Raw genomic sequence first — 22884 nt, 5'->3', positions numbered from 1 at the left:
ACAAATCTGTCTTACTCCATGTGGCTTCACACTAGTGTGTTCTCTTTACCAAAAACACTTAGAGCAATAGTTTTTGACTAAAAGCCAGGGAAGAGCTATGTAATGCAGTCGTAGTGGATTTAATGGGTGATTAGACCTCTGTAACTGTTTGAGTTTACCTACATTACCCTGCTTCTCAGTAAGGATGTTGCATTGCCTGTGTCTGATGTGCTTTTAATGGCTACAGTTAGGGCCCAATCCCATGTGCCATCTTCAAGCATAACTCCAGTGAAATAGAGAAGTAAACCCTGAATTATGGTTACAGAAGTAAAAGACAAACAAACCATTCACAGTTGCTAGTACCATAAAGTCTACGTGAGGTTTTCAGCAAGCTGCTGCAACCCACCTTATGCCAGAGGGACACTACAGATGTAGCAGCTGTTGGCAGAGAAATGCACAGCCAGGGGAGGTAATGGTTCATTCACTATACTCCTCTTGCAGCCCCTGGCAATAGGTTTTCTGCAGCTTCCTACAGAGCTGCAAATAGAAACTAAGGCTGTGCCTGACTTGCTGAACCCTGAAGAAGGTGATAGGTGAAAAAAAGCTCACCTTTTTTTTTTTTTTCAGGGTGAGTTCCCTCTGCAGCATGTTATTCTAGTTAGGATATGAAATTTACATTTCTGCTTATAACTGTAATAACTGAATTCTTGGTCTGAACTATGTTCTGTGTACACACTTGTACTATGTTAAATTGATAGTGATTTATATTACTATTTTTTTCTTCTTCTAAATCCCAGCAAATGCATCTCTGACACATTGACAGGGAAATATATTTATAACAGAGACCAACTTGAACACTGAGAAAGACTGATACCCAACACAGAAAATAATCAGTTAGGTTTGCAGATCACACAAAATATGGGTCAAAAAGGAAGAACTGGGAATTTTCTCTCAAATTGCTAAATGTATTTGCTAAGACATTCAGAAATCTCAGGGAACATCTATTTAGTTTTTGAAAGGAGAAGTCAAAAGGAAGATCTGTTTAAACCTTCTTATCAAGTGGCTATTTTTTCCTTATATCCTGTGGCTGGGGTAATTACAAGCTGAATTTAGCTGAATTTTTATAGCTGACCTTGTAATTATTTTCTCAGAAACTCCTGGGCATGCGTTTACTCTATATTTATCTAAAATCCCATTCCTCAGAGGTATCCAAAGCAGAAGCACTAGTAAATACCTGAGAGCAGTGTGCCCTCTTGGGATCCTCTCTCTTGCACTTCCTAAAGACTGTATCTTCTGATCCAGCTCTTGAGAAACATTTCCATTTCATCAGGAACTATGAGGCACCCCTGTAATAACTTCAGAGCTTTGAAACCAGAAATTTCTTTGAAAACAGAAATTTCATTCACACTAATTTTGTATTTCAGTCATCAAAACTTACCTGACCTGAAAGAATAGTAAATACTCCTTATACCATTTTTTTATTTCAGAAGACTCCCAGTTTATCTCTGAGCTGCTAAATGGTGGTACGTGAAAATACAAGCTTCTCTCTCTCTAAATGCTCACCAGGTTAGTGATGCAGTTGCACTTGCAGTTCCCCCAGCCTGCTCTAAGTTATGTAGTGAAATATTGAAGTGTCTTAAACATCAATACTGTTATAAATGAACCTGAGATTGCAAATCTTATAGTTGTTCACGATATTGGATGAAAAGACAGAAACATGCAGCCACCTCTGACCCACAGCAATATCTCAAGGCCAGGATTGTGATTCAAGTAACTCCCTCTGGTCAGATTTTGTGTAGAAGTTTGAGTAAAATGGACTTTTGGCTGGACATTCAACCTGCAATAGGATCATTTCAAACATGAGCTTCCAGAATAGTAACTGAAATGCTCTAAGGTCAAAGCTGTCTCCTGTGGACTTTCAAAATCTCCATATTTGAAGTATCAATTCTGCCTAACTGTGCATCCATCCAGCACCCCAGATTCTTGGGGCAGACCCTCAATCGCTTTTCATTGTATCAAACTCTGTGTGGTGTGAAAAGAGTAGGCACAATTTATAAATTGTATCTTCTGTCCTATCCATTGGAAATGCATCTCTTCACTTCCACTTGCTGGAAAACAAGTTTTCTGCTCTTGGGCATAATAACTGAAGGAACAGAGGTGTATTGAAAGAAACATAGGCAAGGGCATTGAGAACAGAAATGTTTCTTTCCAGTGCATCATTATTTCCCAGTTACATTCTCTTTTCCCTAGTTTCTAGGAGTAGGAGAAATGACATTGCATTTAAAAGGAGGATTCTGGGAGCCAAGGATACGTTGAATTTTGGGAATACGTAACCTGCAAAATTAAACTTTGTAGATACAAAGGTAAGTCATTATTTCTGATCTATTGAAAATTAGAATTATAGAGGCTGTCTTTTTAGTCAGACCTCAGTACTAAGTCCTGACTCTATTGCACATTCCCTTTTATGATGCATATCTAGTGCTCTAAACCCATCCCCAGCTCCATGAAACAGGTATGAGCACAGGAAACACAGGATATGACTTGGTTCAGGTAGGGCTTGAAGTTGTCCTCAGACAGCCTCAGCCACCAGTGGCTCTCACGCTTTTGAGCTGGTGAGGTTCATGGCTGCCCACCGTGCAGGCACTGTACCTCCACTGGACTTATTGCTAGCATGTGCACAACTGCTCTCGGTGCATGCAAGAAGATTCAGAAGGATTATATTGAGGATCATGAAGCTGTGGTGGGGTGCACACTGCTGTCCCCAAGGCAGCCTAACCCCTGCTCTGTATCTTTCCTTGTGGCTGGAACCATTGCTTTTCTGATTCCTCTAGCACCAGACAGAAGAGGAGTGCACACAGGCTGACCCGAAGCATGGCATGAATGCAAGTGCATTCTTTGCAGTGAAGGAGCAAACTGGGTCCCAGGTGCTTTCTCACAGCACTGGTACAAAGCAGAGGAGGACAGCTGCAGGCACGTAGGCTAGCCCAGCAAAATGTTGCCTGTGGTTATTCTGCTTTTTGTCTGGTTTGTACAAAATCACTAGTGTATTCATACAGTGCATTATAACCTGGAGGCATCTCCTGGAAGTGCATGGATTCCCCAGTGGAACATGAAGTGGTGCTTTGCAAGGAATTGGTATCATTTTGTGAATTGCTTTTCTACTCCATCTAGCTTTTCTGTTTGTCTGGGTTAGAAGAACATACATATATCTTCAGTACGAAAAGGCAGTGAGAGGAAATTCTTGTCAATGGTAAATTACAAGCACGTTGCCAGCAAGTTGTGGACTGGAAGATGAGCAGGGGCAGAACTGCCTTGGGGCTTCCATATTAGAGCTGGATTGCTAATGTGGACTGAGTTGAATTTGCTTACAAATCATAGATGTCATCCTCAGGTGGACTGTGAATGCAGAAGGTACTCTGTATTCCTCTCTGCAAAGGAAACAAGTATAATCCTATCAGAAACTCTTCCATATTATTCTTAGGTAAAACAACAGATGCCTAAGCAGAAATGCTTATGGTAATGCTCCTGTCTGTGAAGGTCTGTATAAGTCAGTTCAGTGTAAGCAAAATTTAGAACATGTATTCAAATCACCAGTCTGTTTAATGCATCTATGCAAATATTATATTTAACAGAGGGATATGACATCCAAATGCTCCTTCACCAGTGGAAAAACAGCCCCAAGTTAATACAAGAAAATGGTTGTACATCTTCATCACTAGATGAGCAGGAAACATAAACAAGGATAAACAAAAATTAGCCTGCAACTTATGATGCTACACTAAGGGAATGAAATTATGAGCCATAGTGGTATTATACAACATTTCAGTATTATCATTTTATGATATCTGTACCTTTTCTTTTCAACAGAGGCTGCTCATATTCTCCATTACACCTTTTGTTGCATACAATGAATAAGCAAGGTGGTCCTTTAAATCAGAGGTATTACACTTTACAATGATATTTAAGAATGCTCTTGTGTCTTCATTCCTTTGTAAAAACAAAAAAAAAAGGAAAGTTATTAAATGTTGACCATGGAAAAATCAATCTTTCAGGAAGGGGTTGTGAATACATTTTTTTTTCCAGCTCTGGAGGTTTCTGCAAAAATACCTCTTTGCACAAAAACAAAAACTGGGTGATCTTTAAGGTCCCTTTAAACACAAATCATTCTATGATTCTAAATTTAAGAGGTAAGCTTTTTTCTTTTTTCCTGTTTATTAAACCTGTTCTGGAATATTAATTCTGCGTACAACTACTGCAGACTTTTCCTTCTCTGCACTAATTCTTTGTTTTATATGCTATATATTTTTATATCATTTAAAAATACTGTTCTCTACAAAACATTTTTATACCCTATTCTTAATTTGCATTCCAACTAATTGCTGTAGAAGTTTCATATTCTTTGTGTACAGAGAGTGGGCTCTTCTCCGGCTATATTTTCTTTTGTTTTTTATCTACCCCTCCTCCCTTGTGTAAATGTAATTATAAAAGTACATTTAACAAAAGAGTATTCACTATAAAAAACATCCTAATGTGGAGCAGCAGTGAGATGATACACCACACATCTACATGTATAGTCATTATCAATAATAACAGAAACAGGATCAAGTGATAGAAATATATTTGATTTAAATCAATCATTTGGGGAGTGTATTTATTCAAGAGCCTTCAAGCAGAGATGAATAGCAGGTTTCTAAATGTGCTATGAGGGTAAGCAAATGAGTCATTATTTGTGTTACAATGCAATAGAATTGGGCAAGAACAGCCCTACAAGAGGGAATATGCAGTCATATCTGTTTATTCTATTACATTCATCACCACGGGGTGTATCTGTACGTGTCAGGTCAAGGTCAGAAATCCTGGTTTGCATGAATCATTCTCAATGCTAATGAAAACCACCCCAGCTTCAGCAGGCAGCGGCAGCGGGCTGCTGGGACTCGGGGCTCAGGCAGGACAGATGAGGTGTGGGCACAGGAGGGAGGCCTGATCAGCAGGGACTGGGATAGGAGATGACCACTGAAGAAGGGCGGATAAGTTCAAAGTGGAGGACAAAGCTTTGCTCTTGCGTCACGCACAGGTTATGGCTTTCCATCTTGGCTGTTGGAGCTACAAACCCAAGAGGAGCTCTCTCTCTCTCTCTCTCTCTCTCTTTCTTTTTTAAATTAGTAACTTGGTCCAATCGAGTCCCCAAAGAATAAGTTTTAAAGTTATGATAACGATGGACCCTACTTATTTTTCTCCATAAGCTTCTTGAAGTCAGGGAAGCAGAGGTGGGATACAGGGAAACGGAGATGGGACACAGGGAGGAGGCTTTCTTTTCCTTTTCTTTCAATGGAAGAATCAGTGCAACTTCTGCATACAGTTTCTCTGCATTTCAAAGAGTTCAGACAGAAAGAATGATATGCTCGGTGGAGGTGCTGATGGCATACAGATATATGTGAGCGTGAAAAATTAAAAAGCAACTGTGGAATACCTTTCCAGAGCTGCTGCAGTGACTGCTGTACTTTGACATACAGGTGGATTCGTTACCACTATTACAAACAAAAGTTACACATTTGTACTTATGCAACATACTGCTCAGCCAAATCCTCGGGACTACAGCGGCATTTTAAACTTTTTTTTTTTTTCTGAAAATTGCTAATATTCATCTACGAGCCTGTAACTTTTTAAGTATTAGATCCGGTGTTAAGCAGACTGCACGTTTCATAGCATAGGGTGCTTCTTGCATGGCAGGCACCCCTTGGCGGGACCGCCGAGCGATCGAGGGCACTGCCCACGGCCCGGGGCCCCGGAGGGCCCGGAGGGGGGCTGCCGCTGCCTCCCCGCACAGGGGCTCTCGGTAAGCGGCACCCTCCGGCCGAGTGACACCGCGATGGAGGCAGGAGTGCGCGGCACCGGCGCTGGGGATGGCAGGAGGTAACTTACATATGGCTCCCGGCGAAGCTCCGTGGGAAGAGGGCTCCCGGCGCGGATGGGGTTGGGGTCTCGCTGCGCGACCCGCCCCTTGCCCCCGGGAGCCCGCCGCCCCCCCAAACCCCCTCCCAGCCCCTAGGAACGGGGCGGGAGGCGCGGCGCTGCCTGACGCCGGCCCGGCCGGGGGCGGGACCGCCGGGACCGCGCTGCTCCCTCCTGCCCGCCCCCGTCCCCATCGCCGTCCCCGTCCCCGCCGCCGGGTCCCGGGCCCCATCTCCGCCCCCGCGCTGTCCCCGCCGGGCCCGGCGCTGCGGGGGCCGCCCCGGCCGCGGCATGGCCGGCGCGCTGGGCAGGGGGGCGGCGGGCTGGCGGCTGCGGAGCACGGCGGGCGGCAGGAAGGAGAAGCCGCCGGGCGGCAAGCCCCAGCCGCCGCCGCACGGTAAGGGGCCGGGCGGGACGGGGGCCCGGGGTGGGGGGGTCCGCTGGGGTCGCTCCGAGCGGGGGCTGATGGTGTTCCTCGCCCGCCCGTGGGTGCGAGGGGAGGGGGGTCCCCGCGCCCCAACTCCGCTGGAGCTGCGCCTCTCTCCTGCTGGCTGCCGGGCGCTGGGGAGAGGAGCATCTCGCTGCGATCGCGGCGTCCTTAATCGTGGCGGAAAGCGTTTGCAGCCGGTGAACCCGGGGACAGTCCTCGGAGTATTTTTTGGCTTGCCTGCGGCTGCTCTCAGTGCTGGGAAGCACCGCTACCAAACCCGCCGGGGCTCCCCAGGCTCCCGACGCCCCTCCCGGGGTGTTTGCGAGGTCCCAGCCCGAGCCCGGGGGGGCCGAGCCGTGTGCGGGCTCCGCTCCGTGCTTGCTGCGGGGCTCGGCAGTCCTCGGGGGAGCTCCGTGCTGCGGGGCGGCTGTCACCGCTGTCACCGCTGTGACACCGCTGTCACCCGCCTGCCGCCCGCTCGCCGCCTCCGGGCAGCCTCCCTGCCGCCTTTGCCAGAGGGCGAGGAGGAACCGGACCCAAAGTCCAAGCAAAGCCTCAGTGGGTATCAAAAAACTCTGAGAGAAATGACCGCGCAGGGGAGGAATGCTGTCCAGTTAGCGAATACAAATGGCTGGCTGTAGCTGCAAGTACTTAGGCTCCTCTGTCTGACTGTGATGCTGGCGGTGGGGATAACTCGCAAGGAAAGCGCTCAGGCTGCAAGAGGGATGCAGTCAAGCCGGCAGGGTTCCCCCCTGCCCCCGTTAGAGCCCGTGTTTGCCCACAGACCGGGTGGTGCGAGGGGTTAGGCCGAGCTGAAATCCCTCTTTGACCGCCATAAAGTTTGCCATAATTGTGTAGTTGCGATGCTGCGGTATGCTGCCAAGATTAAGATGTTATCAGGGTCTCTATACTGTAAATTAATTACTGTGGAGAGATATTTTATAACTTGGTTCTAATTCAGGGTAGCAGAAAGGTGTGGTGTGCTTCAGTCTGTTTGTTGCTTCTTAGAAGTGTTTTGTAAAGTATCATACGACACTAAGTTCTGGTTTAAGTAATTACTGTATCAACACGGAACACTAAATTACACTGCGGCACAGATATTTCGCATCCCAGTTAATTTTCAATTGTGCTTTAAGGGTAATCACTCTTTCTGCGGTACTGTCCTTGTAAGGTGCTCTGGACTTATTTACAACGCCATTTACTACCCATTAACAGCAACAGATGTAAGGTAAAAACAAAATTAGACCTAATTTCTCTGACCCTACTGCTGACTGTATGCTACAGTGAGCTTTTATATACACATATATATATATATATATATTTATTTATTTTTTTTAGGGGGAAAAAGGGGAATGCAGTATTACTTTAATATGCTTCTCAAAATTTCAAAGTTTTAGAAACACTTTGTTTTCCAAGAATGGACTCAAGTAATTTAATATTGACCACCTTGTGTTGGAGCGGAAAATGTACTTAAAATATTCAGGCTGAAGAGTTTGAGGAGTTATCACGATTATACTTTTTGGTGTATCTTACTTATAAGTGAGCTGTCAGCAGTTTTTAACCAGGTCGACTCATTCATACATGCGTGCATGCAATCATCAAAATGAAACAAGAACTATTCATTTTTTACAACAGAACCAGGAGGCGGCAGGAACAGGAGAGAATTTAAATTTTAGCAAATAATGCTGTTCTTTCCTACTCTTCTTGCTGCAAAAACCGTTCCAGTTGGCCACCTACCTGTGTTGGTAGAAAAATGGCACAGCTCCATGGATCTCAATGGCACTGTTATGATTGACACCAGCTGAAGACCACGCATGACATTTCTGTGTGTGTTTGGATTAAGATACATTTACCCAATCATCACTTAAGGCTGTCTGGGTGCTGCAGGCATACTGAGCTGTGAACATGTGAGCAAGCCTGCCTTTTGACTGCATCAACTTACAAGTATCTGCCAGCTTTGATGTTCTTCTTGCCTTTTGTGTGAGTAAATATAGCTGTCGATTTATTTTGACATGGAGCTATTTTATATGATTCTATATCAAGTGCGCTTATTCACTGCTTTATTAATCAACAATTTTATCGTATCAATTGCAAGTAAAACAAAGCTTTTTCATGATCAAACCGTGTACTTATGGCATCGTGACCTCAGACTTTTCTGTATTTTTCAAATGCTTCAAAACGCAAATCCAAACATGAAATTTTCTATAATCTTGTGTACAGACGTTCATTCTGCATGCAATGAAACTTTGGAAAATGCAAAGGGGTGAAAAGTAGGACTAGCATTTCCACCTGCTGTGGTCTAGACAGTAAACAAAGTGTTTGTCAAGACAAAAAGTTCAAGATCCTGATAAGATGATAAATATTAATGATCTTATAAAAAGCCTGTTTTTATAGCACTTTACCTGTAAAATCTTTCAAGAGGTTGAAAACCAGATGGATGGCTACAGTCAGAATTCTTCTACAGGCTTTCTAAGCAGATGTTAAGGACTAGCATAATGGAAACCGTAGTGTAAATCAAGTAGTGTTTTGCTGTACTACTTAACAAAACTTTGAGATGCCTGTATGCATTGAAGAAACCTCCTCCCTTGGGGAGTAGGTATGGAAAGTTTGTGACTAGAGGCTATGAGAGAGAAAAATGTTTACATTTTCTGATGCCACCAAAACTGCTGAGGAGAAAGCAATATTTTTATATACATTTTTAAAGGTATGTAAAACTTTTGTAGTAAACTAGTAGTTCTGCATCATTAGTATTAAAACTGCAGTGAGAAAAATGTAACTAAATAGTGTTGGATGTATGTGTAGGAGTGTGTACACACCAGTGATGTATTAGAAAATGATTACTTCAAATATTTATTTTTTAATTTCTCACAAAAATGTGCCAAGTTTAGGCTAGGAAATGTAAGTCCTCTGTGCTTCAGCCCGCACAATGAAATCAGTCAGTATCATGCCAACATGTTGGATCACACCCAGGCAGGCTGAATAAATAAGTGTGAGCTAAAGCAACACAGATTTTTTTTTTCCACCTGAGCCAGCTGACTAGTTTTAGTCTTAACCTATCTAGAGTTGTCACAAAACAGGACGAAATCTATTGTCTCCCCTTCATTAGGTAAGGATAGAAGTCGGCATGTTATAGCTCCAGAGAATTGGACTTCTCTATGTTCTCTATGAACTAGGGAAAGGATGGGATGGAGGAAAAAACTTACAAGCCTGACCATGGTTTTCCTGGTGCACGTGCTTCGATGTATGCACACATGCTAACAACTTCTGGTTGCAACTGGACTGGACTAATTCTACAGTTGATAGTAGAAAAATGAAGAGTCCTACAAACTTTCCAATTTCAGATGGTATAATCTTCACACATTTCTTTCTGAAATATTTACAGTGTATTTTCTGTCAGCTTCTTCCTTTTTTCTTTCTCTCTCTCCTGGGAAATAATGTTCTTGGTTGTATTCAGGCAGTCATAACCAAATCTTCTGTTGTGCTGGAGGCGTAGTTCTCTACACCTCACCTTTTACCTGTGGCTTATTGTGGTATTTGTAAAAATGAATGTCTGAAATTCATGTAGGTGTTATATATGTCTTCTTAATATAACGGAATATAAGTTCTCAAAGCAAGTAAGCCTTTCTGTGCTCAGCCGGAATAATCTGCAGGTAAGCTTTGAAACTTAAAGCACTTACTAGTCTACATGTTCATCAAGTATGAACATTGATGTTGTTTCTGTTTGGATCTACTAACACTTAGATGCCTCAGCTGCTCATGTGGTCTTGTTGCATCAGTCAGGGAGCATGTTTGCCATGTGTAATGCAGACCTTGCTGTGAAGACATGGCATTCAAGGGCAATGGATGGATAAAGGATTTGACATGAAGATCAAGAAGGATTGGTTTACTAAGCGAGTTTTAACTCTCTTAGCCTTTCCACTGATGTGAACACAAGCTGATACCGCTTAACTTAATTGTACTACTATATGCATAACAGGAACAACTTCTTAGAGAACTTGTGTGACTCAAGAGTCAAGTTCTGTTGTGGTTTTTATTTTTATTTTTATTTTTTTCCTATTCTACAGTGAAGCTTGGGGTTCTCAGTAACTCAAAGCCATGGTAGCAGTCATTGGTAGTCTCTGATTTATTATTATTAAAAATGTTTTCCTTCTGTAGTATTTTTCAAATAAGTTCACATTGGTGTTACTGGGGGGGGTGAGGAAAACCATACTCTTCTTGGCCAGAAATACATATGATAAAATTAGCAAATACCTGTAACATGGCTTTATTTGACATTTTCCCCCTAGTTCATGGAAGAGTTTATTTATGACAATAATAAAACCTTAACATTACAACTTGTACAATTAAAAATAAGTAACCAGAGCTACAAAGCCATAGATTATTCTAAATCAGAGTTTACAATGGAATGACAAACACAGCATCTAGAATTTAGAGGCTGACTGCAAATACAGTTTTATGATGTTCATTTAAATTCAATTTCTGCAGAGAAATATAGATGAGAAACCAAAGACTTCTTCTCCATTCCTTAACCAGACTTTTTTTTTTTTTTTAAAGAAGGTTTGGAGAGTTTTAATCAGACAGAGGTCACAAATCACTTTGATGGGAAATGCAAGGTGTGCTTTAAAACGGGGAAAAAATTACTTGTCTGATAATTTGGCTCTTGCAGTTTAAATTGCGAAGCTAGGTGAAGTAGTTACTCTGACAGAAGTATAGAAACTATCTCATTTTTGTACATTGTGAAGTATTTTATATTTCTGAATAACCCTGGCTCGGGCATTTTATACTCACATCTGGAAGTTTCCAGTCTCAGCGCTCAGTCTAGTGTCTCTGCCTTTGTCTTTCCACTTAGTCTTGCCATGTTATAACAATGAATCATCTTGTCCATTAACTAAAGTTGGAATGTCTGTTTATGCACTGAATTTGTTTCATCACATCGCCATAATGATTGGAACTGTGGCAACTCCCAACTGCTTTCCCATATGTATTTGGGCTGGACTTGACCCAGTGCTGTTCTAAGCAGCAGCAGGATAAGCCATCACAAAACCCGGAATATCTTTATTCTACTAGGATTCAACTTCTTTCTCATGAAACTCCAGGGTAGCATTTTTGTACTGTGCCTTCATGTATATGAAATTGGGTGGAGGCTGTAGGATTTCTAATCATACAAAATCACAGCAGAGCTGTAATACACAGACATGTACAACAGTTAAACCAGGAATGTTGTTACTGTAGGTTCACTTTGATATGCTCTGATTTTGTTGATTGTTTTTAAATTTGTGCTAATTAAAATATTGAAGCATTAAATAAAAAATGAAACAGAACAACAGTGGGCTTCTTTGATATTTAGTAATTTTACTACAACAGGCAAGTAGCATGGTGTAAATAAAAGTGCCAAGTGGCAGGAAGCCTGTGCCAGCAGTTGCAAATTCACACCTCTTGCCATGTGAGTGCAGATAGCCATGGGCTTGCAGATAGTGTTCTGGTTGCTACATAAGCAGAGTATTTTGCAATTCAGTGTCCTTTTATTAAAAAGGTATTAAACTGGTTGTACCTTGACTCATTTAATAGCACATAGCCTTAAGATTGTGGTGGTGTTATTGAAATTATTCTCATTATTTCCATGAAAAAAAAAATAATAATTGTTGTGTTTAGAAGGATTAGTAAATGCTGAAGGACCTGTTTTACAAACAAAACCTACATGTTTTGTAAAATCTATGGATTTGTTGTTGTTGTTGTTGTTGTTGTTGTTGTGGTTTTGTCTTGTGTGCTATGATGTCTAAGAATATTTTTGTGTGCTCTCTATGGCCAATTTTCATAGAGTGGTTGATGCTGTACTCCTATATAAAGTATCGAAAAGCATGAAAGAGGAATAGGAATTAGTGGGGAGAACCTTCTCCTGGGGGTGGATTAAAGTAGAGCTGTTAGTTTGTGATAACAAAACCAAGAGCCTGTGGAAAGAAGTGAGAAAAAAGACTTGTTATTGTCAATGACTGCATTGAGCTTTGCTGTATAAACCATTCCAGTATTTAGCTCAATACTTACCACTCTGAAACTCTGAAACTAGAGCTGTCTAAACTGCTGGCATTTATAGTGAGGGGGTGGAATGGGAAGTAGAGAAGCGATGCTTTTTTCTCCAGAAGCTGGATTGAGGAAATTCACATATAGTATAAGCAGGTGTCCTTACCAGTTTCTTCTTTTTGGCTGATAGTCACTGTTGTTTCATGTGGGAGGTCATGGTTGTTGCTAGACAAGAAATGGGTGTACAAATGATTTTTATTTTTATTTTATTTTTTGGAGGTAAGTGAGAGGAGGTTCTGTAATCAGAAGCTCTATGTGGAAAGATCAAGGCACCCTTGTGATGCATTCACATCAGCCAGGATCACAGAACAGATGAGTTGCTGTGCTGGGCAGAATGTTTCCAGGCTTCTGCATCATTTCTAAGCATAAGGCATCCTTATATTCTACACTTGAGTTGATTAATATGTGGCTTACAGTGTTCAAGCGTGAGTTAGAGGGAGTGAGGGAATGGGAATGCAATCTTTTTTCTTAACTCTTTTTCTTAACTTTTTTTTTTTTTTTTTTAAGCTAGAGCTAAATTTTTGGCCTTCTAGCTATTTGTGATTTCAAGAGATACTTTCAACTGGCTTTAAAATGGATTTTCCCAGTGATCTTTAGAACATAAGAAATGCTTTATGGAAACATGGTCTTTCCCTTTTCCAGTATGGATGATGATGGACTTTGTAGGCTCTCTCTGGCTGGCTGCTCCGAGTCCACGTATTGATTTCAGTTAACATGAAGTAGCCTGAGGGGTTGGTCAGTTATTTATGTTGATGGTGCAGCCTCAGTTGCTCCAAACCTTTGCTTACCAAGGTAACTCTAACAAAGCAAAGAGGAATTTATCACTGGCTTTATTCATTGTGTAACAGGAGAAAGTCTGGTTATTCTTCGCTGATGGGTGGTAATAGTCTGATTGTAATAGGAACGTGTTTTGTGTTTTCTTTTGTGCAGTATTTTTTTCCTAATCTCTAGGCTTAGAAACCAGTCCAAATCAATTTCTTTGCTTCTTGGGAGAGTGCTATATTACAACTGTAAAGGCAGGGAAAGGATCACCCTGCAGAAACTGTGGTGACTGGGATGAGATTCTGATCTTTGAAAGACTTGAGCTTGTGGGACATAGCCACTTGCTTTATGCACAATAGCAGTTCGTGAGCTTATTTTCTAGGCTTTTTGAGTTGGTTTGTTTTGCAGCTTGTTCTGGGGGCTGACACAGACAGATGATCTGAAAGAAGTGGTGATTAAGTGACACCTGAGGGACTTGCAGAGTTCTTAATAACTTTCAGCAATTCTTCTGTTGCAGGAAGGCATCAATCTGAAGATGCACCCTGGATTGTGGCCAGCTTTTTTGCTGTATTTTATTCCTGTAGCACCATAATGCCATTTTGATGGTAGACATACAAACTTAAGACAATGTTGTTTAAAAAGAGGAAGGTTGCAAAATTCTCTATCAGTATGGTGTCACAAAGCTGCATGGCTCTTTTTAAAATCAAGTTAAAATATTTCCATCCATTATACTCTAATTCCATTTTGTACATCTAGAGGAAACTGAGGATAATTCAGGTCAGAAGGAGCCTAAGGAAGTATCTAGTCCAATCTCCTGCTCAGGGTCAGCTGTGACATCAGAACAAATTGCGCACGTTTTTCTCAGGTCCAGTACTGAAAATAACCAAAGAAGGAGAAAGCACAAAATGTGACAAAACTTTTTGTTTTTTCTCAAGTCCAAATTCAAAATTAAGCCTAAAAACTCTGCGGAAGTGGGAGTTCTACATGATGGCCATGTCTGTATGGAAATTGGGCCAAGAGGAAGTGGTGCTGAAATGGTTCTTCAGATGATCTGAAGTATCGTTTGTAAAACATAACACAAACTGCCTTGTTCCAGAAAAAATACCACATAAGAGTAAGAATTTGCTTGTATGCATGGCTTTCTGAATAAGAGTAACAGCAGCCATTCTTAAGCTTGCGATCCCACATAACAGTGCACCAAGAAACATGGTAACTTTTTGAGAAATACAGAGGAGTGTGCCAGGTATGTAGCCTTGAGGCTGTCCACTGCATAAATAAGTGCAGGTAAGATTTTGTGGTAAGAAGAGTCTTGACAACTCAAGTAGCTGGAATGTCCCAATATAGTTATAGAACAGAGGTCCCTGGTCGTTATGGAAAGAGCCTGAAAGGTAATGCTCTGCTGTTTTTTGTTTGTTTGTTTGTTTTTTTGACAGGGATGAGGGCTTCAGTCTCTAGACTGCTCTATTTTGCTTCATCTCTTCCTTAAATTTGCTGAAGTTCTCTCCTGAATGCATCTGTCTTGATTTAGAGGTCCAGCCTCAATATTCATTTTAACCTTTTATTCTCTTCTAGAGTAAGATCACCGATCTCTGGTACATTCACCTTTCTTCAGCAATGTTAAAGGAAGAGAACTAGTGTTGGGTCTATTTAAGTGTTGTCTACCTGGATTCCTACACCATGCTCTGTAACCAAGGCCATTTCCTGTGAATCATCAACTCCTCTGGTTCAAATCAGATTAAAAATGAATATAAATAAATAAATAAATAAATAGTCTGTGAACCAAACATCCCACATTTCAGTGAAATCTAACTTCACTTCTTGAGCTCTGCAGCCAAGAGCAAAGAAGCCATGGCCTTATAGCAGCCACGGAGCTACGGGCCCAGTACTCACTCAATGCCTCTGTGAACATCAGGAGCATTTCACAGATTTTTCTGGGATCTGTCTCTGGCTTCTTTTGTTAGGAGTCAGGAAACGTGACAGTCCTATTGGATCTGGGTTGCTAGTGCTCTCTGTGTCCCAGCTTTGGGGATGCCGGCACTGAGGCTCTATGTGCCACCCCACCAGCAGTATGAGGTGGGTTTCTCTGGGTGCGCCTTGTGTCTGGCTTGATGAACCTGCTGAAAAAAGTTGCAGCTCTGTTTCATCTGTATGTCCTGCTATCTTCTTTCACCTGCCAGTGAATTTCAGTGCTTTCCAATGGCACTTCCAGGTAGGAAACTGTCAGGCAATACAGCTTGTGTGCAGTAGTGAGAGCTTGCTGGTAATATGTTTTCTAGGAATATAAGAGTATTGTTTTTCTTTCCAAGGAAGCACTTAGTATTTTTTGGTGTTAACAGCCATTGTCTCGCTTTTCTAAATAGCTGTATTTAGAAGGCTAATATAATTTATTTGTTAACACTCCTGCAGTTGCGTATAGGATATTTTGGGCCACAGGCACAAGTGCCTTATGAGGCACTTGTGTTGAAAGATTGTTTAGAGAATCACTTTCTATGCTTAATAATATTTTAATATGATAAGATTGAGTTCTGTGGCCATTAACATCTGTTTTGCTTTTTTTTTTTTTTTCCTCTTACTTTCATTATCCCCAACTGTTTTTTATCTGGTATCTGGTTTTGCCTTTGGCCTGCTGCTCTTTTCAGGTTTTTGTTTTTAACAAGTACATGAGTAAACATTTCCATCAGTACAGGTCTGATTCAGAAATGTTCATGGTTTTCCTTGGACCTTGGCATTCAATTTAACTTAGAACCACTTCTTGTCCTGCGTGAAACTGTATTCCATGAAAAAATAACCAAACATAAAAGGTATATGTGGCTTTCTGGTTTCTCTAATTTGTCATCTACTCTAATGTTCTTCACACAGGGATATTGAAAGTACAAAGATTTATAACCTGTGCACTCCTGGTAATACTTCAGGTGTCAAGGTTAGGGGCAACACCTGGTTTGGAAACTAATTTGGTTAATTTAAGTAATTTATGTTTTTTCCTGATGCAGGGAAAAATTAAGGACTCTTTCTGCCACCAAGGGTGTGAAAATTTGGCAGTGGCTGACTCTGTGATGCAAATGGCAAGACAGATTTCTCCCATTTGTAATATTTAACATATTTCTTGGGAATTAGCACCTGCTCTTGAACAGTTGTATTTTTAAATTTGTGTATGTGTGAGAAGGTGTGTGTGAAACTAATCCTTGTAGAAGAAGGAATTAGAGTGAACTAATAGCTTTTTCAGGAATCTGTGTTCTCTGGTCATAACTCATTCTGAGTCTGGAATCTGGCGTAGAGAAATGTGCTGTATGAAGGGTGACATTAAGTACTTTCATTGTCAGAGCAGCACTGCATAGTGCATGTCTGTGTTACCACAGTTTGTTGTCTGTATGTTTCTGCTACAGAAGAAGATAGCAATCACAGCAGGCACTACTGAAGAGCGTGGTTAGGACTCTGCTGCCATCTGTGTTAGCACTGTCTGCTCATGTTATTTGCTTGTTTCCATATGTGTAGTTTAGCACTTAGCCTCTACAGCCATTATAGTAACGTATCTGAAAACAGTTGTGATAACGAAAGCTGATTGGAAACAGTCATTTAAAAAGTTAATTTGCTTGTTTTCAATGTACATGCTCTGCTTTTTTTTTTAGTATCTGCTACTACTTTAGGCAGGTTTAGCGAGATACCGCTGCACATTCCAAATTTGAACTCATCGCTTTTGGCTTTGTACATCATAATCACGTCCACAGCAACCACTGTGATGCCATAAACAGAAGGTTTGACTTCAGGTGAAGAATTTAGGCCATAAAAGCAGAAACATTCCTAAAGGAAAATGGGGGAGGATAAGGAGGATGTGGAAGGTGCTTATTCTGACTTTCTGTGTAGTGTTTTTTTTTTTTTCAAAACTTTTCTTTCAGCTATCACTAAAGATAAAAAAAAAAACAACCTTTCAAAATGTCAAAGTGAATCATCTATTTTAGATAGTATAATTGAAAAAAATGTATAAACAGCAGAGTTTTATTCTGCATTAGATTTCTTTCTGTCTCTTTTCCATTCATTAAAAAAATAAAATAATTTTAGTAAATCCACACTGGCAGGATAGTTTTGCTTCTGTACTTTTCCCAGGGTGCAGCAGGAGAAATTGCATTTGCAGTTCATGGAGAATGAAATTAAACTTACTCTGTCCGCTACTCCTACACTCCTACACCCAACACATTTCTGGGAGAGACACTTGCATGCTATAGGAAGCAGTGCCCTGAATGCACTTGCATCTGCTCTTGTGCTTGAAGGAACAGGCACAGATTTGGGCCCACGTTAACTCCCAAATTAGCATTAGGTACTGTATGGAGTGCTTGTGTGTGTCTGCCTCCTCTCTAAGGTGTTGCTCTTGGAAGGGGAGACTTAGAATGTGTCACTTTGTTTGCTTCTAGTGGCTGAGATGACTTTCTGTTCTGTGGTACAGTTGTATATTCTTAGAAAGGTCATGGTTTTACAGAGTATCAGAAAATTGAAGGATACCCATTTTTAACTTGCATCATTTCATGCTCAAAACATATGAGGGTGATAAGCTGTAAAGTCAGTAAAAAAGTATTTGGTAAATGTAAATTACATTGTGGCAACTGAAAAAGAGCAGAATGCCATTTATTTGTTTAGTGGTGGTAGGAAAGGCAACTTTGAGGAGAGAAAAAAAAGGCAAACAAAAAACCAAACACATACCACTTTCTTCTTAAGCAGTGAGATCTCTCTCTTTAACTCTTTGATCATCCTTCTGATAGAGATTATGTACACAAACATCTATTTATAGGGCTTGTTGTCCTTAGAGCTGGCCTGGCCACTTCTTTCTTTTGGGCTGTGGCTTCTCTAGAGCAGGTAGATAAGTAAGTACTCAAATGACTTTAGTTTTGATGCAGCACCTGAAGTACATAACAGCAGATGCAGCAATAAGTACTTCCTTTTCTTCCAGCATAGAAATTGAATGCATATAATACATATGAAGAAAAATTCTCCAATAAGAACAGAAAAAAAAAAAAAGGATCAGCAAGGATCTCTGTTTAATAGCTGATCCTGTGCTCCACAAAACTTGTTAACAGGAGGAGACTCTCACTGTATATAAAAAGGTTAGCACTTGCTGTTCGACAACTCCAGCAGTTTTCATTTGCATTTCAAAGCCAGAGAGAGAATGAAAAAGCTCATATTTTTAATTCCAATAGTATGTCACTCCGGCTGACTGTGTCTGTAAAACTGGCGCACTATGGGCAATTCTTATCAATTTCATTTGTTGAATCTACTCAGATGAGCTTTTAATCTCTTGCCTGCTGATCCCTAGTTTATAATCAGATTTGACAGAGGTAGGATGGCTGTAAATATCGAGATGTAAAAGTCAAGATAGAACTGTCATTTCTCTCCTTCCTCCTCTGGTGAGGTAAAATTTTATTTGCAAAGCATGAATAACTAAAACTTAAAACTGCCTAGTTTCATACTGTTTCAGGTGCATCTGTTCACAACTAAGCCTTTTTTCTAGAAAAGGCAAGAACCTTCCTTGCTTATTTATTGACTTGCTTCTAAATTTTTTGGAAAGAAATTTTTTGTCAACTTGAATAATTATTCCCAGAGGTAGATAACATGCTGATTTCAGGTAAGATCTGAAATAATAGATATTTGTGGTGTAGATACTCATTTTGATTCCTGAATAAAGCTATTCAGGAATGGCTTTAATGCTGTCAATAAAAACCTTACAGCTAAATGAATGAAAACGTGTAATAGCTATGTTTACTGAAAGTCTGTTCATACTTTTTTTCTACTATTTTGTATACATGATGTTAGCTGTGTAACTTCTGCATCTCTTTTGCTTCCCATCAAAATGGAAAAATACCTCTTTGCTTTATAAGGCATCCTCTGGATAATTTTAAGACTCAAATTTTGCCACAAATTAATACATCAAGAATATTCAAAATACAGAAAGTTAGGAACATGCACAAATTTAAGTGTATATCCTGATTCCATTAAGTGTAATCTGAGCGTATGGAATTAAAACAATTGTGTTCAATTAAAGCAATTGTGATAATATATTATCAGTCCTTTTCCATACAATAAAGTTTTGTTTGTGATGCTTGAATATTTTTAGCTTGTCATGTCTCCTCATTCATTTTTATAGTCTTATTTAGTATTCTGATATTATCCCGCTGTAACCTCTCTGCCACAAATCCTTCTGTTACCAGTCATGGGAGGAAAAAGACTCTAAATATACTACTGATTTTTTTTTCTCTCTTACTCATCTTTTCATGATATACTGATTTCCATGTCTTTTCTGTTCCAAAAGTTCTTCAGCTTTTGTTTAGTCTCCATGACCTCAGTTAAATCCAAGATTTACTGTCAAAGGCAAGAATTTCAATGTGGTGCCCCCTCCTGCGTAACCTCTTGCTTCTTTCTAGGATGTGGTGTTCCTGCCACTTGCCTATTCAAATTTCATCTGGTACACTAACAACTCCTCTACTTATATAAATTATCTTCTGTTTAAATATAGTCCTAAATTTGATTTTCATAAAGAAATTTTTTTTTTGTGTGTGTGTGAACATTGCATGCATGCAATTGTAGTAGGAGTCCATACAGTCAGCTTGGTGAACCACAAAATCCATAGCTCCACAGGTTTATCTACATCATAACACCATAAATTTTATTTTTTTCTCTGCTTTCTGTTGGGTTTATGCCAATAACTCCAGGAAGATAACTCTTATTGATTTTACAAACACTGTAAACATTATTGGTATAACTACAGATAGAAGAATAATTCTGAGTAATCCACCTCCCCAGCTTTGCAAATCAAAACCAAACTCGATTCACACAACATAAAGACAAGTGTTAGTAATGACTGTAGTCTTCTGAAGCTGCTGTCTTCACTGATGTGCCTGTGGGTAGATGTCTTTTTTATTGTTTTAAGTACATGTGACTTAGAGAACTCTATGGAAATCACTGATAGAAAGGGAGAATCTGATTTGAGAGGTGACTGCAGACTGCCTGGGGGCAGTGACAGACTGCGTGTCACTGCTCACTTCTAGCATGGGAGGTCGGTGCTGGTGGACCAGTAGTTGCGGCAGGAATTCAACTCTTGGAACTCTTGTCCCGAGTGAGAAGATGATGCAGCCCCAATATTGGGCCTTACATACTAGCAGAAAAAATCATTTTCTGCTGAGTTAGTGTCCCTGATTGTTGCAGTCTCCTTCCCTTTGGGTTATCACCAGATATGTTGTTACTTAACTTCAGAAAGATACTGAAAAGTTCCCTGCGGTAAATAAGCATTGCAATGTTGTTATTAATGCTACTTTTCCCTTTGGCAAGCTTTTCAACTTGAGAGCATATTTCTTCTCCTGCACTTAAAATTAATTTTTGATATGCCTTGACAGCCAAGTTACATGAAGTAGGAGGAGAACAACACAAATGGTGCTCTTTGAAGATGAATACTTGGACTAGCTGGTCCTGCCAGAGTACGGTAGTGTCCAACTGACAATGAGACAAAAGAGAACCTTCTGGTAGGAGGCAACTGCAATGTATCTAGCCAGAAGACAAAGCTGAAATGGATTTCAACAAATGGGAATGAGTTGCAAATAATTCAACATTTAGGCAAAAGTAATAACCATCATTCTGCGTATATTGGCCCTTAATTGGCTTTGAATTAGAAATTTTGGAACTCCAGGCGAAAGATGGCAAAGACTGTTTCAACTAAATTGAATTGCTTGAGATTTTTGGAGGGAAAACAATACCATTCCTGTCAAAATATGAAAAGTGCTTATAACATATTATATATAAACATATAATATAATATAAATAAATGTCATATCAATATATAAAAATAGTGTGCCTACTGTGGAAAAGAATATGCATAACTCTGTGTTAGAGGACAGCATTGCCTGACTCTTTCAGTCATAGGTGGCTTCCTGTCAGTGAGTCAGAAGTTGGATTTTATGGCTTGAACATACAGGAATATATAGCTAATCTCTGCATAGGGGCTATTTGCAATTGGAAAAATGGATCAGTTACCAAGAAAATTACTAAGGCAAATTTTTAGGCTTTTGAGGGTAGGGAGAGATGTGTATTTTGGGGAAAGGTAGCATTTGGCCAAGTATGCATGCATAAAGCTTGAGTATTATTGGCACTTTACAAAATTGCTTATCAGTAGTTTCTTGAGTAAACAATTTAATTTTATGAGTAATATTTTTTGAAATACAAAATGCGAAATATTGTAGCTCATCAAAGGAGGGCAATAGCAAAGAATGTGATTGAGAGGGAGACAAAACAGTAGAAGAAGGTTTTAATTTCAGATGAAGGGCATTCTACAGCTGAGTCTGTATGAAGGTGAGCACAGTGAATTTAAAAGACGTGGAGAAGATAAAGTATTTAAGTGTTGAAAGAAAGCAGGGGAGGCGTGTGATATATGGTGGTCAACAATAATGATCAGTCCAGTTCAAGAGTTGAAAAAGGTATTTGACAGATGTGCTAATCACATAGTAAGACAGTAGAGATACTGTTTTAATTTATCTAATTTATATTTGGAGGAAAACAGTGAGGACATGTTTCCCAGGTAAAGATAAATCATTAGATGAGCTATTAAAATAAGCTACCTGTTTTAGCAGGATCTATTAGGGGACAAAAAATTTTAAAAGATCTGCAGATTTCAATAAACCAGTTATCACAGAACTAATAGTGAGTGGACAGTGAGTCCCTTCTCTTATCAAAGATAAGAATATAATGATATAGCAACTGATCAGTCCAGGCTGAAACTTTTTTTTTTTTTTTTCTGTGTGTCTGTCTGTGAATCCAAGAATATGATTTCAGCACACAGATAGTGGAGCTATCTCAGTGGAGCTGAGAATTTTTTGTTATTTCTTAGAAGATATCAGTAAATAAGAATGACTTTGGAGTTAGCCTGGCTTTTGGGATGTTTCAGAGGAAATTGAAACAGGCACTAAGGGAGCTCTTAGATGTTGAATTGTTGCTGATAATGTTCTTGTTACAAGGAAAGGGAATCTCAGGGAAGAGGCAGTAAAGCTTTGTGCAATCAGACTGTATTAACTCTTTGAGGATGCCAGGCAGTGTGTGTGTGTGTGTCTACATTAAAGGTAGAAAGGGAAGGTAGCATTTGTGGAAGTGAAATGACAGCAAAGCACAGGGATGGCTGGGAAACTGAAGAAAGCTCAAAGGGAATCCTCAGGGAGTCAAGGGTTCTAAAACTTCATGGAAACTAAGCAATGTTAGCTGCACTGTGATACTTCAGGAGATTCCCCAAAACAAGCACTGGTGTGAAGACTGCACACTGTAATGTTTGCTAGCAGAGTCTTCAGAGATGCAGGAAGCTACAGCACAGCGAAACTGGTTGCAGAGCTACCTGAGACCAATGGCCAATGTTAAAATATCAGATCCCTAGCTGACAGTGTGACTACTCGCATTGCTTGAAAGCTGTATAGTAGTACAGAACAGGGAAAAGCAGTGGGTTAGAGGAACTCTTTTATTGCCCACATTCGCCTTTTGCAGCCCATGCCACTACTATACAACTGGCAACACATGGAAGTGATTAAGGGGAGATAAGATAAACAGCTGCTTGAAACAGGGACTTGTCCTCACACAAAGGTGAGCAGATCTGGGTGACCAACTAGTACATAGCCACGTGGTTGCAGTGAGGGGGGTTTCTGCATTTGTGCAATGTAGATCTAGAT

General features: G+C 40.4%; 1 protein-coding gene and 1 long non-coding RNA gene across 2 annotated transcripts in view; one reads left to right on the top strand and one right to left on the bottom strand.

Moving 5' to 3' along the window:
• Positions 1-3946, bottom strand: part of LOC118252801 (uncharacterized) — a 29571-nt gene extending 25625 nt beyond the window's left edge. Inside the window, exons 1-2 of the long non-coding RNA XR_004780252.1 lie at positions 3831-3946; positions 3349-3407 (exon numbers count right to left, since the gene is read on the bottom strand). This is a non-coding gene — a long non-coding RNA (uncharacterized LOC118252801). The remainder of the gene's footprint in view (positions 1-3348; positions 3408-3830) is intronic.
• A 2276-nt stretch (positions 3947-6222) lies between these two features.
• ZNF385D (zinc finger protein 385D) overlaps positions 6223-22884 on the top strand; it is a 429524-nt gene continuing 412862 nt past the window's right edge. Inside the window, exon 1 of the mRNA XM_035556476.2 lies at positions 6223-6328. Coding sequence (XP_035412369.1) covers positions 6223-6328 — 106 coding nt within the window. The remainder of the gene's footprint in view (positions 6329-22884) is intronic.

This window comes from Cygnus atratus, chromosome 2 (genome assembly GCF_013377495.2).
Source record: "Cygnus atratus isolate AKBS03 ecotype Queensland, Australia chromosome 2, CAtr_DNAZoo_HiC_assembly, whole genome shotgun sequence".
NCBI lineage: Eukaryota > Metazoa > Chordata > Aves > Anseriformes > Anatidae > Cygnus > Cygnus atratus.
This window is presented reverse-complemented; position numbering and strand designations above follow the sequence as displayed.